Genomic DNA, 17,580 nt, shown 5'->3' with positions numbered 1-17,580 from the left:
ATTCCCTGATGCAGGCCACGATCCATGAGGAGATCCGCTGTGATGAGACCGGGAGTCCCCTCATCCTATCAGCCACAGTAATGAAGAGCTGGGATGATTTCCTAAATGGTTTGGTCCATTCAATATAGAAAGCCTGGGCCCTGCGGACATCCAGGGAATGCAGTCTACGCTCTGTACCCGAAGAGTGTGGCTTTGGGGAGAACACTGGGAGAAAAATATCCTGACCCACGTGGAATTGGGAGACGACCTTCGGAAGGAACGCTGGGTGCGGCCTGAGTTGGACCTTATCTTTATGGAAGACAGTGTACGGGGGCTCGGACATCAGCACTCTGAGTTCCGAGACCCTCCTGGCCGAGGTGATAGCGACGAGGAATGAGACCTTGTATGAGAGATATAGCAGAGAGCACGAAGCCAGGGGCTCGAAGGGGGGCCCTGTGAGGGCGGAAAGGACCAAACTGAGGTCCCAGGCTGGAGCTGGTTGTCGAGTATGTGGAAACAGCCTGTCCAGGCCCTTGAGGAAGTGACCAACCAGCGGGCTTGCAAAGACCTAAGTGCCTTGCTCTCCTGGATGGAATGTTGAGATGGCCGCTAAATGAACCCGAATTGAAGAGAGGGGGAGCCCTAGCTGTCTCAGATGAAGCAAGTAATCCAGGATAAGAGGGATCAGGGCCAGCAATGGCACCTGTCCCTGCTGTTCGGCCAAGATGGAGAAGCATTTCCACTTAGCCAGGTAAGTTGCCCTGGTAGATGGTTTTCTGCTACCAAGCAGGACTTGCCTGACCTGTTGAGAGCATTGCATCTCCACAGGATTCAGCATGGAGCATCCAGGCTGTGAGGTTGAGCGAGTCCAGATTTGGGTGGCGGAGGCAGCCCCGATCCTGTGTGATCAAGTCTGGGAGCAGGGGCAGCGTGAGGGGCGCTCGAGTGGACATATGCAGGAGCGATGTGTACCAGTGCTGGCGCAGCCACGCCAGTGCTATCAAGATTACGCGGGCGCGATCCCTGCGGATCTTGAGAAGCACCCTGTGAACCATGGGAATCGGGGGAAAGGCGTAAAGCAGACCGTCTTCCCAAGAGAGGAGGAAGGCATCTGACAGAGACCCCGGACTGCGGCCCATGAGGGAGCAGAAATGCTGACACTTCCTGTTTTCTCTCTCGAGGCAAACAGGTCTATCTGGGGATAGCCCCAGAGAAGGAAAATTGAGCGCACTACAGCCCGGCGAAGGGACCACTCGTGATGGAATGAGCGACTGAGGGCATCCGCCAGGCCGTTCTGCTCCCCCGGGAGGTAGGATGCTGTCAGGTGAGTTGCGTTCTGTATGCAAAAGTCCCATAACGCGAGGGCTTCCCGGCACAGGGGAGAGGAGCGTTCACCCCCGTTTGTTGATATAAAACATTGCTGACGAGTTGTCCGTGAGGACTGGAACACATCTGCCTGTCAGGTGAGGTTTGAAGGTTAGGCATGCCAGAAGCACTGCTCGCAGCTCCCCGACGTTGATGTGCAAGGAGAGATCTTCTGGCGACCACAGGCCCTGGGTCCTGAGGTTCCCCAGATGCGCCCCCCACCCCTGATCCGAGGCATCTGTTACCAAGGAAAGGGAGGGCTGGGGACTGGCGAAGGGAACTCCCGCGCACACTCCTGCGGGTCGAGCCACCACTGAAGGGTGTCCAGCACCGAACGGGGGAGCGTCACCACCGAGTCTAGGGCGTCCCTGGCTGAGCTGTATACGGTCGCCAACCAAGACTGGAGAGGACACAACCTGAGTCTGGCATGGTTCACCACATAGGTACAGGCCACCATGTGGCCCAGCAACTTGAGGCAGTTTCTTGCTGTGGTGGTCGGGGCGCGTTGGAGACTGAGAATGATTTTGGACATGGACCGGAACCTGGACTCCGGTAGGTACGCCCTGGTGTGCGTCGAGTCCAGAACTGCCCCTATTAACTCTATCCTCTGAGTGGGAGACAGGGTGGACTTGGCCTCATTTAGCAGGAGGCCGAGCTTGAGGAAGATCTGTCTGATGAAGAGCACCTGAGCCTCCACCTGTACCCTGGTACGGCCCTTTATGAGCCAATTGTCCAGGAAGGGGAATACCTGAATCCCTTGCTTGCGCAGGAAGGCCGCCACGACTGCCATGCACTTTGTGAAAACCCTCGGGGCTGCTGACAGGCCGAAAGGCAGCACTGTGAACTGAAGATGAGCGTCGGCTACGACGAACCTGAGGTAATGCCTGTGTTGGGGGATTATGGCAATATGGAAATACATGTCCTTCAAGTCGAGGGCGGCGTACCAGTCCCCTGGATCCAAGGAGGGAATGACAGAGGACAGGGAGACCATGTGGAACTTGAGCTTCTTTACGAACTTGTTCAGATGCCGCAAGTCCAGAATAGGTCTGAGGCCCCCTTTCGCTTTCGGTATTAGGAAATAACAGGAGTAGAAACTCCTGCCCCTGAGTTCCTGAGGAACTTCCTCCACTGCCCCTGCTGCGAGGAGGCACTGCACTTCCTGAGTTAGAAGTTGCTCATGAGAGGGGTCCCTGAAGAGGGACTGGGAGGGGGGCTGGTGGGGCGGGAGGGAGGAGAACTGGATAGAATATCCCCTCTCTACCGTGTGAAGCACCCAACTGTCTGATGTGATTTGGGACTAGGCCCGATAGAAGGGGGACAGACGTGACCCAAAGGTAGGGTTGGGAGGATCCAGAGTACTGACCGGTAGGTCGTCCTCGACCGTACCATCAAATTGGAGGCTTGGGCCCCGACGGCGGCCTCGTCTGGTTGGAAGACTGGCAGGAGGGCTGACGTTGGTGCCTCATCCTACCATTCCTGCCTCGCCGGCGCCCGGCGTCCGGGCGGTTCTGAGGCTGGTAAGGGCGAGGGGCTGGTTGTGGTCTGAACCGCCTGCGCTGGGTTACTGGGGTGTGCAGGCTCAGGGAGTGAAGAGCAGCCCTTGAATCCTTCAGGCTATGCAACCGCTTGTCCGTTTTCTCCGAGAAGAGCATGGGCCCATCGAAGGGGAGGTCCCGGATGGTCTGTTGGACCTCATGAGGAAGGCCCGAGACCTGAAGCCAGGCTCCCTGTCTCATGACCAGGCCAGTTGCCAACGTGCATGAGGCTGAATCTGCCACATGCAGGGCTGCCTGGAGGGATGCTCGGGATATCAACTTCCCCTTCTCGACCAAGGCCGAAAATTCCGTTTGTGATTCTTGGGGAAGAAGTTCAGCAAACTTAGACAATGCCGAGCATGTATTGTGTCCATACCGGCTCACTATAGCCTGTTGATTGGCTATACGCAATTGCAGCCCCCCCGCTGAATACACCTTTCTGCCAAACAGGTCCAGCTTTTTGGCCTCTCTGTTCTTAGGTGTTGACCCTTGGAACCCCCGACGCTCCCTTTGGTTGGCAGCATCTACCACCAGGGAGTCCGAGGGAGGGTGGGCATACAGGCGCTCATGGCCCTTAGAGGGTACGAAGTAGCGCCTCTCCGTCTTTTTGGCGGTGGGGGCCAGTGAGGTCGGCATCTGCCACAAAGTATGGGATGTGTCCGCTATTGTCTTAATCAACGGTAGGGCTACCCTGGATGGGCCCGAAGGGGCCAGGATGTCCACTACCGGGGTCCACATCCACTTCAATCTCTTCTGCTTGGATCGCCAAGCTCTGGGCCGCCCGTCTAAGCAGCTGTTGAAGCACTCGGTTGTCCTCTAGGGCCGGTGCCGTTGCCGTGCCCGAGACCGCCTCGTCTGGAGATGAAGAGGAGGAGATCACCTGTAGTGGACCTTCCTCTGACTCTTTCATGCCTTCAGGGGCTTGTGGCACACGGTACTGAGGTTGCGGGGCCGGTATGGGTTCGAGATGCGGCACCATGGCTGGTACCGGGGTTGATATTGACCGATGAGGCGTGTCGGGCGGTGCCTGCGGTGCCGGAACCACGGTCGCCGCCGGTGCCGGTACCTGGCTAGGGGGTGCTGGACTTTGATGCGGCACACCCCTGTCAGATGACAGTGCCGGTGGACTAGGCAACTGCACCGGGGCCACCGACGTCGAGGAGATCGATGCGGACCTGGAGCGAGGACCAAACGCCTGTCCCACGGACTGATGGTAGGCCCATGGAGTCCAGAAGGGCCACTGGGAGGGCAGTTGCCACTGCTGCTGCCACTGCTGCTGCCACTGCGGCGGATAAGGCTGCTGGCTCGCCCGTGAAGCTGACATCCTGCTCCTAGATCTACTAGAGAGGTAGGACTCCGCCTCCGAGTCCGAGGTCTCCGAACAGGAGGACCTAGGGGGAGCAGTACCCACTGTCACCGGGGAGCGGTGCTGCAGGGACGGAGAACACTCCCTCTGTCCCAGTGCTGCTGGGGTGGCGTGGGGCGGGGAGTGAGGTGACATCATGGCCGGCTTGCTCCGTGACTGCCCCAGGGGTCGGGCCACAGCCGGCGGCTCCATGCGGTGCGGAGAGGCCAGCACCGGGAGATTCAACAACTCAGAGGCTGCCTTGAATGCCTCAGGTGTTGATGGGACCTCGCTGAGGTCCGGGAATCTCGGCCGGTCCGGACTCGACTGCCCTCTCTCTGGTGCAGGAGTCGATGGAGCAGCTGGAGGATGGATCTGTGGCCCAGCCTGTCCACTTGCACTCGTGGACGGTGTCAGCCTCTTAAGGTCCTGGTGGGGTGATCATCCCCTCACTGGCCTCTTCTTTTTGGTGGGCACCGGAGAGGGCGAGCGGTGCCGCACGGAGGCTGATTTCCTGTGATTCAACTCCCTCCAGTGCCGGGATTTGGAGGCTTTGGTCTGAGCCCCGTGTCTTGATACCAGTGCCGGGGAGCTATGCACTGAAGATGAGGTGCTGGGTGCCAGGTCGGCCGGCTCAGGGTTGGAGGGTGGCTGCAAGGCCGCCTCCATCAGGAGCACTTTGAGTCTCTGCTCTCTGTCCTTAAGAGTCCTGGGACGGAAGCCCCTGCAGATACTGCACCGGTCTCTTTGGTGGCTCTCTCCAAGGTACCTCAAGCAGGCAGAGTGCGGGTCACTCTTCGGCATAAACTTCCCGCAGTCCCTGCAGAGTTTAAACCCTGGGGATCCGGGCATGCCCCAGCGGGGTGACAAGTACGTTGGGGGAGCCCCCGCAACAACTATCAACTATGTACAACTACTCTAATCTAAAAATTAAACTATATACACTAATAACGAGACACTGCTAAACTTGCTGTAAGTGAGCAAGGTTCCAGCTAGCCATCACCGGCGGTAAGAAGGAACTGAAGGAGTGGAGGGTTGGCGGGCTCCTATATAGGGTGCCATGGAGGCGCCACTCCAGGGGATGCCGAGGCCGACCCTATGGACGCTGCTAGGGGAAAATCTTCCAGCTGGTGTGCATGCGGCGCGCACACACCTGCTTGGAATGGACATGAACAATCACTCGAAGAAGAAACACTATTTCACTAAGAGGGTGGTGAAGCACCGGAATGGGTTACCTGAGGTGGTGGAATCTCCATCCTTAGAGGTTTTTAAGGCTCGGCTTGATAAAACCTTGGCTGGGATGATTTAGTTGGTGTTGGTCCTGCTTTGAGCAGGGGATTGGACTAGATGACCTCCTGAGGTCTTTTCTAACTCTAATATTCTGATTCTATGTTATGCTTTGTCTTATAATCACTTAAAATGTATCTATGTAGTGAATAAATCTGTTTATTCTACCTGAAGCAGTGTGTTTGATTTGAAGCGTGTCAGAGACTCCCTTTGGGATAACAAGCCTGGTACATATCAATTTCTTTGTTAGGTTGATGAAGTCATATAAGTTTGCAGCGTCCAGCGGACATAACTGGACACTGCAAGATGGAGATTCCTAGAGTTATGTCAGGGACTGGAGATATTGGCTAGTGTCATTTTGTTGAACAATCCAAGGAATAGCTTACATGCCAGCACCCAGGGTTCTCACAGCAGAGCAGAGTAAGGCTGCTTCCCAGAGTCAAGGATTGGAGTGACCTAGTAGATCACCGGTCCGGATAACACCAGAGGGGAACATCACACCTGCATTCCTAGTAACAGGGACTCATATGCCTCTGACTCATAGAGCAAAGCAGTTGATAGAAAGGAGAAGGGCAAGCTGCAAAAAGCAAAACTGGACCACTCACCTGGGGGAGCTGAGACCACAATGAATATTAAAGAACAAAACCTATTTATTGTCAGCCCTAGAAAAGGGTTTCTCTGATGCTAAATAAGGTGTGACCTCTCATGGAAGCTTTTCCCACTTAGAGTGTCTATAGGGAGTTCATGCTGTTTGGATCATCTAATGTCTCCTAAGGTCTGAGTGGTAAATGAAAGTTTTCCCTCACTCACATTCATAGGGTCTCTGTCCTCTGCAGATTATCTAATGATTAATAAAGGCTTCTCTATCCAAAACATTTTTTCTATACTCACAGCATTCACTGGGGCTCGCGTCTATGTGGATTCTCTGATGTCTGATAAGGTCTGAGTGCCGAGTGACAGTTTTCCCGCACTCACAGCATTCATAAGGTCTTGCACCCGTGTGGGTTCTCTGATGGCTAATAAGGGTTGAGCGTCGCGTGAAGCTTTTCTGGCATTCACAGCATTCATAAGGTCTCTCGCCTGTGTGGATTCTCTCATGTATAATAAGGTGTGAGTGCCTAAGGAAAGTTTTCCCACATTCAGAGCATATGTTTTTTCTCTCTCCTTTGAGGATTCTCTGCTGGGCAGCGGCTTCCTTGAGATCGTTTTCTTCACCACTGATAGATTTGCCCACTTTCTCCCCTGGCTGGTTTCCCTGCTGCATCCCCTCATGACTCCAGGACACGTTTCCTTTAGTTCTTCGTGATAATCCCCCGCACAGTTCCACATGCTCAGCATCTTCCTTCTCTGGATTCTCCTCCTTGTTCTCACTCACTACCCCATCGTCTCCTGGGAGAGAAAGAAACCTCAGAGCCAGGGATGGAAAAGGGACTAGGAAACCAAAGGAAGTACTGGAGAGACGGGGGGAAGATCAGGAAATGAATTCCTCCCAACTCTTCCCCAGAGGGGAGAGAGGAAGGAATCAACTCTGTCTCCACATCCCATCCCAATGCTCAGGGTGAAGGGAGGTTAGGAAGTGAGCTATTGCCACTTATCGGTCGGGATGGGTAGGAAGGCATGAGCAATATCTGCCTTAACTATATGACACCTGCTGGGAGACAATCCTGAACTCAGATTGCTCAAAATGTCTTGGTAGCTGTTTCCTTCAGGCACAGATAATATTTCTTTGGTCTAATGATTCCTCACCTGTGCAGGTTCTTCTCAGGATCTCTCTTTCCTCTGAGCCCTGGAGATCTGAGACCCACAGTTCTTCCCCTGGTTCCAGCTGGGATATCACCTCAGGTTTGGAAACTGGAAACCCTGCTCAGATGACAGAAAACAAGTAACATGAGGTGAATTCATGGGACATTTGTCACAAAGAACATGCCTTTTCCTAACCCCTGCTCATTTTAAAGCACTGAAATTCTGGAGCTAACAGTCCAGTGATCAAAGGTGCCAGACACTCTGCTTATAATGGGATTAACTCTCCACCGTTCTGCTGCTGTGCACACAGCCTCTGCTGCCACACACACACTTCATCAAAGGGGCTCCTAAAATGCAGAAAAAGTAACTCCGTATCACTGAAAGCCAAGGGGAAGTCACCTTGGAAATGCTTCTTACCGACAGAGAGACTGCAGGGAATGAGATAGTCATAGAGGAACTGGGACTGGTGACCATGAGCTTGCAGGGAATGGGAAGGAGTGGGGAAATCACTGAGTGCAGCATATCATGGGTGTTAGGGATCAGGAAAGTACATTTTGAGAAGTTAGGGAATATAGCGAGTCAGGTGTAATGGAAAGGAGCATGAAAATCCCCCAGTGCATGGGGAAGGTTAGAGAATGATAGAATCACAGAAATGTATGGCTGGAAGGGACTCCAAGAGGTCATTTAATCCAGCCCATGCACTGAGGCAGGAACAAAGAAACAGAGACCATCCCTGAGAGGTATTTGTCTACACTGTTGGGAAAAGCTTCCAATGATGGGGATTCCACCTCCTCCTTTGGAATCCTATTCCAGAGCTTAACTACTCTTGTAGTCACAATTATCTTCCTAATACCTAAGCTAAGTTGCCCTTGCTGCACATTAAGATACAGTACAGTCTTTCAACCAATTTTGCACCCATTATTATAACAATTTCATCTAGACCCCATTTCCCTAGTTTCCTTATGAGAATGGCATGTGGGCCTGTGCCAAAGAACTAACTAAAATTATGATAAGGCAAATCTGCTGCTTCCCTGTAATACCCTAGGCCAATAACATTATCAAAGAAGGAAATTAGGTTGGTTTGGCATGATTTATTCTTGACAAATCCATGCTGCCTATTCCTCATAATGCTATAATCCTCCAGGTGCTGACAAACTGATTGTTTAAAAATATGTTCCTGTATCTTTCCAGCTCTCAATGATAGACTGACTGATCTATAATTCCTCTGGTCCTCTTTGCTCCCCTTTTCAAAGACAGGTACTATGTTTGCCCTTCACCAGTCCTCTGGGATTTCACCTGTTCTCCATGAATCCTCAAAGATAATTGTTAATGGTTAATGGTGCTGAGATTGCCTCAGTTAGTTCCTGAATTACCTAGGGTGAGGTTGGGGAATTAGATATTATAACTCAGTAGCTACAGACTAATTCCTCTGGAAAAGAGAATATGAAAAGCAAGAATAAGACCATGTGATTTCAGGAAAGACTTCCTCAAAGATCTAAGGAACTAGTAGGGAAGAGAGACTGTGGCTACTGCAGCTAGAAAGGGGGGAGAGACACCTTCCAGGTCCCCAGAAGTTTCATTACCAGCCTATGACATCACCAAGAAAATGTGCATTTATGGCAGGGAAGGAGACACCTGGGAGATGACTGGGAGGAATGTGAGCAATCAGGAATGGAGGCTAGAGTCACAGTGTGTAGGGAATATGAGTGGGGGGCGGGCAGGGTAGGTAGGCACTGATCAGTGGAGAGAGAAGAATGAGAATCATAATATTTGAGATGATGTAAAACAAAGTGAAGGTAGACTCTGATTAGAATGAAGTGCAGGCTCTACAGCAGGGGAGGCTAACCTGAGCCTGAGAAGGAGCCACAATTTACCAATGTACATTTCCAAAGAGCCACAGTAATATGTCAGCAGCCCCCCATCAGCACCCAGCCTCCCCGCCCAACTCCCAGAGCCTCCTACCCACTGGCAGTGCCGCCGATCTGCGCCTCCCCCTCCCTCCCCTCCTTTCCCTATCAGCTGTTTCTTGGCATGCAGGAGGCTCGGGTGGGGGGAGGAGTGAGGGCACAGCATGCTCAGGGAAGGGGGTGGAAAGGGGTGGAGTGCGGACAGGGCCAGTGGCAGAGCCAAGGGGTGAGCAGTGAGCACCCCCCGGCACATTGGAAAGTTGGTGCCTGTAGCTCCAATGGAGTCGGTGCCTACACAAGGAGCCGCACATTAACTTCTGAAGAGCTGCGTGAGGCTCCGGAGACACAGGCTGGCCACCTCTGCTCTACAGCAATGGGGAACTGGGCAGGGGTTCTCCTCTAAACAGGCTGGGATCCCCTGCAGCTCTCAATCGCCCAAACCATCCCTCCCTTCCCCCCACTAACCCCACCCTCCTCACTTATCAGGTGTCCCTTAGGCCAGTGGTTCTCAAATTAGGGCTGCCGCTTGTTCAGGGAAAGCCCCTGGTGGGCCAGGCTGGTTTGTTTACCTGCCGCATCCGCAGGTTCAGCTGATCATGGCTCCCACTGGCCGCGGTTCACCGCTCCAGGCCAGTGGGGGCTGCAGGAAGCAGCGCGGGCTGAGGGACATGCTGGCCGCCCTTCCTGCAGCCCCCACTGGCCTGGAGCGGCGAACCACAGCCAGTGGGAGCCACGATTGGCTGAACCTGAGGATGCAGCAGGTAAACAAACTCGCCTGGCCCGCCAGGGGCTTTCCCTGAACAAGCGGCAGCCCTAGTCTGAGAACCACTGCCTTAGGCCACTGAAATGTTAAGTTGATCCATCACTTGGGGCATGAAAAATCCACATCCGAGTGATATAATTAAGCCAACCTAACCCCCAGTGCTGACTGTCCTATGTCAATGGAAGAATTATTCCGTCAACCTAGCTAGCACCTCTTGGGGAAGTGAATTAACTATGGAGATGAGAGAATCCATCCTGTCGCTCTACTTAACGTCTACACTGAAGTGCTACTGTGGCACAGCTCCAGCACTGCTGTCAACCCCCTGTGGTGTAGTTGGAGGTGTTGTGGAGTTGGAGGTAATTATGATGAGTATTGTGTGTTGGCCTGGATACTGGGATATTTACTGTATGACTATTCTGGTTTACTTTAATAGGAAGTTGCAAGGAAAAGAAGCAGAGAGGGAAGAAGAATGGCTCAAGATGAGCCACTACTTGGTAAACCCTTAAGGACCGTTAAGAGACAATTTCAGAATGATTAGCTTTGAATATTCTGCCACCTAGCTCCAGCCAATTTATAGACCTGGCTTAGACTAATGGGACCAGAAGATCAAATGGACTGGAGCAGTTAGAAAACGGTCTCCGTCTCTGGAGGGCATGGCTCTTAAGGTGATTGTTAGGTGTAGAGACAGAAAGAAGAGGACCATGCTGGGGTGTTTGAAGAACTTAGACCTGCCTTGCTGACCACTGGTGGATGGAAAGTCTTTATGCGGGACATAGGGGTGAAGACTATTTGTTATTTTAAAATCTTTTTGCTCTTTTTCTTTTACCCTACTGTAAAATAAAACAGCCTTCTTCAAACTAAAGTGGTGTTTGTCACTGCACACCACTGATCCCAGGCTCCCAAAGGTGTCTGCACTCAGCCTGATGTGCTGGTGAAGCACAGTTGATATGATGGGTATGGTAGCCCAGGGCCCAGCCTAGGAGAGGGAGAATTTCAGAAATCCACTCCAGAAAAGGCATGAGGCTGAAACCTTGAGAGGAGGGGGAGGCACTCAGAGACACTGGGAAGGGGCCAGATATATAGTTAGCCCTGTCGCTTACCAGGACACTCACTCCCCTTCCTCCCACTGCTCTCAGCGCTCCCTGCTTTGTGGTACTGCAGGGCACCAGCTCCCATCATCTCATCCCTTCCACTGCTTCTGCTCTCCCTTCTCCCAAAGCTCCCTGAATAGACCTCACCCTGTCTTTCATTAGTGGATGAGCCCAGCTGTCACACTCTCCAGGCGTTTAGGAAGTGATTACGGCAGAGCGCCAATTCTGACACTGTTACAGTTAAGCACTATGTTCTGTTTAAAAGTTGAATACTCTAACTGCTCTGAAATGCACACGTGTGCTTGAATTGTCTTGGCATTTGCTACTCTCTATGTGCATACAGGGTACGATTAGTGGTTTAAATTTGGGGTTATTTGAGCAAGCAATTCCTTAGGACTTCAAAAAAAAAAAAACAAAAAAAAAAAACCCCCAACAAAAAAAAAACACACATTTCTACAACATTTTGCACACACACAGGCTGAAACTATACTTCTAATTGTCCCCTCATTTCATTTTTTTGGATCTTTTATCTCAGCTAGTGCTGTGTAGGCCTGCTGTAGGCCTAGGTTACAAACCAAATGCATGGGCATTTGCCTGCCTCTAGTCACTCACTACTAGTCACTTTCTGGATTATCTCTCCTAGATAATACTCTGATATAACTGAAAAAATACTGTGATTATATTAAGTTTTTATTAAGTTTTAGTTTGGGTTGTGTTGTGTGGTGTTGTTTTTCAGACTAGACAGGATTTTCAAACCCCATTTCTTTTTTTGAAGCATATCCCATAACTGGGAGTATTTGCTCTAGCTGACCGAGCTGCAATTGAACTTTCCCCATGTCACCATGGAGGTGATGGTGAAACCATAAATAAAGGAAGAAATCACTGTTGAAGCAAATGGTCATTTGTCTCACAGTTCTCAATAAATCTGAACTACACTCTGCCAAAGAAAACCAATATTCAGTTGTGACACCAAACAGCCTTTAGGAAAGAGAGAAAAATCTACATCTCAGAGAGATATAAGACATTTTCTGTTTCAGATAGAATGAGATTCTAGAGCAAGTTACATCTGATGACTCAGAATCAGGACCACAGATTTTACCAGTGCATTTGTCCTCTGATCCACTGAAATCTGTTTCACCGCTGTCTCATTATTATTGAGCTGGGTGATTTCCAAAAATTTTAGCATCACAATAATGGTTTCTCTAGACTAGGAAACATGGAGTAGATTAGGACAAGGGAAAATGTGCTAGCTAACCCATACTACTTTATTTGGGCTGGGTCAGTACAGAAAACATAGTTTAAAAAAATAATAATTGGAGATATACCAATCTCCTAGTACTGGAAGGGACCATGAAAGGTCATCAAGTCCATCCCCCTGCCTTCACTAGCAGGACCAATTTTTGCCCCAGATCCCCAAGTGGCCCCCTCAAGGATTGAACTCATAAACCTGGGTTTAGCAGGCCAATGCTCAAACCACTGAGCTATCCCTCCCCCCACTGAACTGGTTTTATACGTGAATAGCTTACTTGAGCTAGCTACAACAAAAAATGCTAATGGACACAAGGCACAAGTAGATTCACCATGGTGTAGGTAACTGAGATAATTTGTGTTTCACCCACATGGGGCTGATGTGCAATCCTAGGAAGGAGGACTCATACCCCCAAGATTCAGAGAAGACAGCAGTTGATAGAAAGGATCTTTGGGGATTCTCCCCAAAGAAGGGCAAGCTGCAAAAAGCAAAACTGGACCACTCACCTGGGGAGCTGAGACCACAATGAGGGAAATCGTACTAACTGCCTTACAGGCCACATGTGGAAATTAACAAAAATATCAAAGGAAAAAGCTAGTTTTGTCAGCCTGTGACGGGGCTTGCTTACCCCACACTAGCCCAAGCAGTATCAGGCCTGTGGTATTGACAGCGGAAGTCCCGTCTCCTCGGCTGGACTGGGCATGCTCCAAATGCTCTGGTAGTATAAAGAGGGGAAGCCCAGCTCATTCTGGGCTGGCAGCTGCAGGGGAAGGACCTGCCTGGGAAGCTCTGGCAGAAGACTAGCCACAACCCTTGATGGTGCCGGGAGTCAGAGCCCACCCCCTGGGCCTGCTGGAAGCCTGGCGCCTGGAGAAACCAGATGTCCATGGAGATTCTGAAGGCTCATGGGAGACCCCAACTCACAGTCTGGTAGGAAGTGACCCAGGGTGGGTGGCAGAGTGGTACCTCCCCCCCGGGAAAACTCAGTGTGTTTTGGTAGGGACCCTCCCTGCTAAGTCAGTGGCAAGGTGCTATGCCCCAGTTAGGGTCCTAGGTCGGGGCCCAGTGGAGTCAGGTGGGCCCAGGCCCCCCTACTGGAGCAGCCCCACCGCAGGGGCTGCTTCATAGATTCTGGCCAGAAGGCCTCACTGCTCTGCACTGAGGGCTGCATTGCAGAGTCTGACCATTAGGCCGTGCTGCCCTGGCCCCAGGGATATAAACCCTCACACAGCCCTAGACAAGGATTTGATGCTGTTTATCTCCCTGGTGGATTCCCTGATGATAAATAAGGTGTGACCTCTGACAGAAGGTTTTCCCAGAATCAGAGCATCTAGGGCAGGGGTTCCCAACAAGCGGCGTCATCGCGAGGCGTCACCACCAAATTTCTGCAGCATTGCGGTGGTGACGCCTCTCGATGACGTCGCTTGTCATCGAGAGCTGTTGCTGCCGAAATGCTGCAGAAATTCAGCGGCATTTCGGCGGATGCTCCACCGCCGCCATGGTTCTTCGTTTGGCGCCTGCCAGACGAAAAGGTTGGGGACCACTGATCTAGGGTGTCTATCTTGGGTAGATCTTCTGATGTCTCCTAATGTCTGAGCAATAAATGAAGCTTTTTACCACACTCACAACATTCATAGGATCATCTCTCTCCTTTCTCGATTCTCTGATGCTTAATAAGGGCTCAGAAAAGTTTTTTCTATACTCACAGCATTCATAGGGGCTCGCACCTTTGTGGGTTTTCTGATGTCTGATAAGGTGTGAGCGCCGAGGGAAGGTTTTCCTGCACTCGCAGCATTCATAGGGTCTCTCTCCTGTGTGGGTTCTATGATGTCTGATAAGGTCTGATCTCTGAATATAGTTTTTCCTGCACTTGCAGCATTCATAGGGTCTTTTTCCTGTGTGGATTCTCTGATGTACATTAAGGTGTGAGCGCCGAGTGAAGGTTTTCCCACACTCACAGCACTTATAGGGTCGCTCTCCTGTGTGGATTCTCTGATGTACAATAAGCTGTGAGTGCCAAGAGAAGGTCTTGCTGCACTCACAGCACTCATAGGGTCTCTCGCCTGTGTGGATTCTCTGGTGTCTAATAAGGTGAGAGAGCCAAGGGAAGGTTTTCCCACACTCAGGGCACATGTTTTGTCTCTCTCCCTTGAGGATTCTCTGCTGGGCTGTGGTTTCCTTGAGGTCCTTGAGATTTTCCTCACAACTGATGGATTTACCCACTTTCTCCCCTGATTTGTTTCCCTGCTGCCTCTCTTCACAGCTCCTGGACATGTTTCCTTGGGTTCCTTGTGGTAAGCCCCCTTGGAGTTCCATGTGCTCAACATCTTCCTGCTGTGGATTCTGCTCCTTGTTCTCATTCACCATCCCATCATCTCCTGAGACAGAGAGAGAAACCTCAGAAGCTGGGATGAAAAGGGGGAAGAGGAAAACAATGCAAGTGCTAGAGAGATGGAGGGCGGGGGGGTCGGGGAGATCAGGAAATCAATTCCCCAAAACTCTTCCCACAGCCCATCCCAATACTCAGGATGAAGGGAGGTTAGGAATTCAGCTATTGCTACGTGTCAGCCAAGATGGGTAGGAAGCCATGAGGTCTGAGGATATGACATCTGTTGGGGGACAATCCGAGGGTGACCAGATGTCCTGATTTTATAGGGAAAGTCCTGATTTTGGGGTCTTTTTCTTATATAGGCTCCTATTACGTGCCCCTCCCCTCCCCCGCTCCCTGTCCTGATTTTTCACATTTGCTGTTGGTCACCCTAGACAATCTTGAACTCAAAGAGCTCTCAAGGTCTTGGTAGGGAATCCCATATGTTTCCTTCAGGCACAGGCAGTTTTTGAGTTGGACTAATGATTCCTCACCTGGGCAGGTTTCTCTCAGGATCTCTTTTTCCTCTGAGACCTGGAGATCTGAGACCCACAGCTCTTCGCTTGGTTCCAGCTGGGACATCACTTCAGAGTTGAAAACTGGGAACCCTGCTCAGATGTCAAAACAAGTAACATGCGGTGAATTCATGGGACATTTGTACAAAGAACAAGGAGGATTTTTTTAAATCCCAGCTCATTTTATATTCTGGAGCTAGCTCTCCTGGTGATCAAAGTTGCAGACACTCTGCTTTTAAGTCTCCACTGCTCTGCTGGTGCACACGCAGCAAGACACTCCTCATCAAAGGGGCTCCTAAAACCCAGGGAAAGTAACTCCATATCATAGAAAGCCAAGTGAAAGTCACCTTGGAACTGCTTCTTACCGACAGAGAGACCCAATCATAATGAGACTGTCATAGGGGAACTGCGACTGGGGAGCATGGACTTGCAGGGCCCAGCATAGTAAGGAATAGGAAGGAGTGGGGAGATCACTGAATGGAGTATGTCGGGGTGCTAGATACCAGGAAAGTACATTTTTAGAAGTTCAGAAATATAGCAAGTCAGGTGTAATGGAAAGGAGCATGAAAAGTTTTAGAATGATAGAACCACAGAAATGTGGGGCTGGAAGGGACTTGGAGAAGTCATTAAATCCAGCCCATGCATGAGGCAGGAACAAGTAAACCTGGACCATCCCTGATAGACATTTGTCTAAGCTGTTCTTAAAAACATCCAATTATGGGGATTCCACAATCCTATTCAAGAGCTTAAGTACCCTTGTAGTCACATTCCCCCCATATCTAATCTAAATCGCTCTTGCTGCAGATTAAAATTGGGTACGGTCTTTCAACTAGTTTTGTACCCACTTCATCATAATTTCATCTAGACCAGATTTCCCAAGTTTCCCTTTGAGAATGGCATGTAGGACTGTGTCAAGACATTAAAATTAAGATATAGCAAATCTGCTGCTTCCCTGTACTACCCTAGGCCAGTAACACTGACAAAGAAGGAAATTATGACTGATTTGGCATGATTTATTCTTGACAAATCTATGCTGACTACTGATCATAATGCTATAATCTTCCAGGTGCTGACAAACTGATTGTTTCATAACATGTTCCAGTATCTTTCCAGCTGTCAAAGTTAGGCCTGATCTATAATCTCTCAGGTCCTCTTTGCTCCCCTTTTTAAAGACAGGTACTGTATTTACCCTTAACTAGTCCTATGGGAGCTCACCTGTCCTCCATGAGTTCTCAAAGATAATTGTTAATGATTCTGAGATTGCCCCAACTAGTTCCTGAAGTACCTAGGATGAGGTTGGGGAATTAGATATTTTAACTGAGTAGTAACAGACTAATTCCTCTGGAAAAGGAGACTATGAAAAGAATAAGATCATGTGATCACAGGAAGGACTGACTCAAATATCCAAGGAGCCTGCAGAGAAGGACTGTGGCTGCTGCAAGAAGTGAGGGGGGGGAGTCCTCAGACATTTCATTACCAGCCTATGACATCACCAAGAAAAGGCACATTTATGCCAGGGAAGGAGTCACTTTGTGACTGGGAGGAATGTAAGGAATCAGAAATGGTGTCTGGGGTCACCGTTTGTAGGGAAGAGGTGTGTGTGTGGCGGGGGTAGTCACTGAATAGTGGAGAGCGAAGAATGAGAATCATATCTGACAATATGTAAAACTAAAAGAACATGGACTCTGATTAGAATGGAGTGCAGGTTCTACAGCAATAGGGATTGGGCAGGGATTCTCTCATAATAGGCTGGGATCCCCTGCAGCTCTAGATTCCCCCAAACCACCCCCTTTCCTCCACTAACCCCACCCTTACCAGTTGCCAGGTGTCCCTTAGGCCATTCTAATGTTAAGTTGACCCATCATTCTGGGTGGGTAGTGAAAAATCCACATCCAAGTGACATAATTAAGCCAACCTAACCCCTGGCATAGACTGCACTAGGTCAATGGAAGAATTCTTCCATCATCCTAGCTAGCTCCTCTTGGGTAGGTGGATTCATTACGGTGATAGGATAAGCCCTACGATCGTTCTAGTTAATTTCTACGCTGAAGTGCTACTGCTGCACTGCGGCTGTAGCATTTGAGTATACAAACCCTTAGTCCTGTTTCTCCAAACCCCTGCATTGGAGTCAAGCTGCTCTGTGTTGTGTGTTGGTTATAGCAGAGCATCAGCTCTGCCACAGTTATGGTGAGCCCTACTTTCTGTTTAAAAGTTGACTATTGAAACTGCTCTGAAATGCGGAAGTGGTCTTATATTATCATGACATTTGCTCCTCTCTGTGGGCATGGAGGGTACAGTTTGTAGTTTAAATTTAGTGTTATCTGAGCAAGGAGTTCCTGAGATTCCCCCTGATTCCCTTCAAAAAAGAATCATTGTAGAAAATCCCCAGGCTCTCACAACATGTGCACACACCTAGGATGAATGTGAGCTTCT

General features: G+C 50.4%; 1 protein-coding gene across 1 annotated transcript in view; it reads right to left on the bottom strand.

The window, feature by feature from the left end:
- LOC120386908 (zinc finger protein 774-like) overlaps positions 1 to 17,580 on the bottom strand; it is a 44,324-nt gene that overhangs the window by 19,401 nt on the left and 7,343 nt on the right. The window contains exons 2-5 of the mRNA XM_039506918.1: positions 15,127 to 15,240; positions 13,971 to 14,642; positions 7,258 to 7,371; positions 6,403 to 6,900 (exon numbers count right to left, since the gene is read on the bottom strand). Coding sequence (XP_039362852.1) covers positions 6,403 to 6,900; positions 7,258 to 7,371; positions 13,971 to 14,642; positions 15,127 to 15,240 — 1,398 coding nt within the window. The remainder of the gene's footprint in view (positions 1 to 6,402; positions 6,901 to 7,257; positions 7,372 to 13,970; positions 14,643 to 15,126; positions 15,241 to 17,580) is intronic.

Source organism: Mauremys reevesii, linkage group 19 (assembly GCF_016161935.1).
Source record: "Mauremys reevesii isolate NIE-2019 linkage group 19, ASM1616193v1, whole genome shotgun sequence".
NCBI lineage: Eukaryota > Metazoa > Chordata > Testudines > Geoemydidae > Mauremys > Mauremys reevesii.
This window is presented reverse-complemented; position numbering and strand designations above follow the sequence as displayed.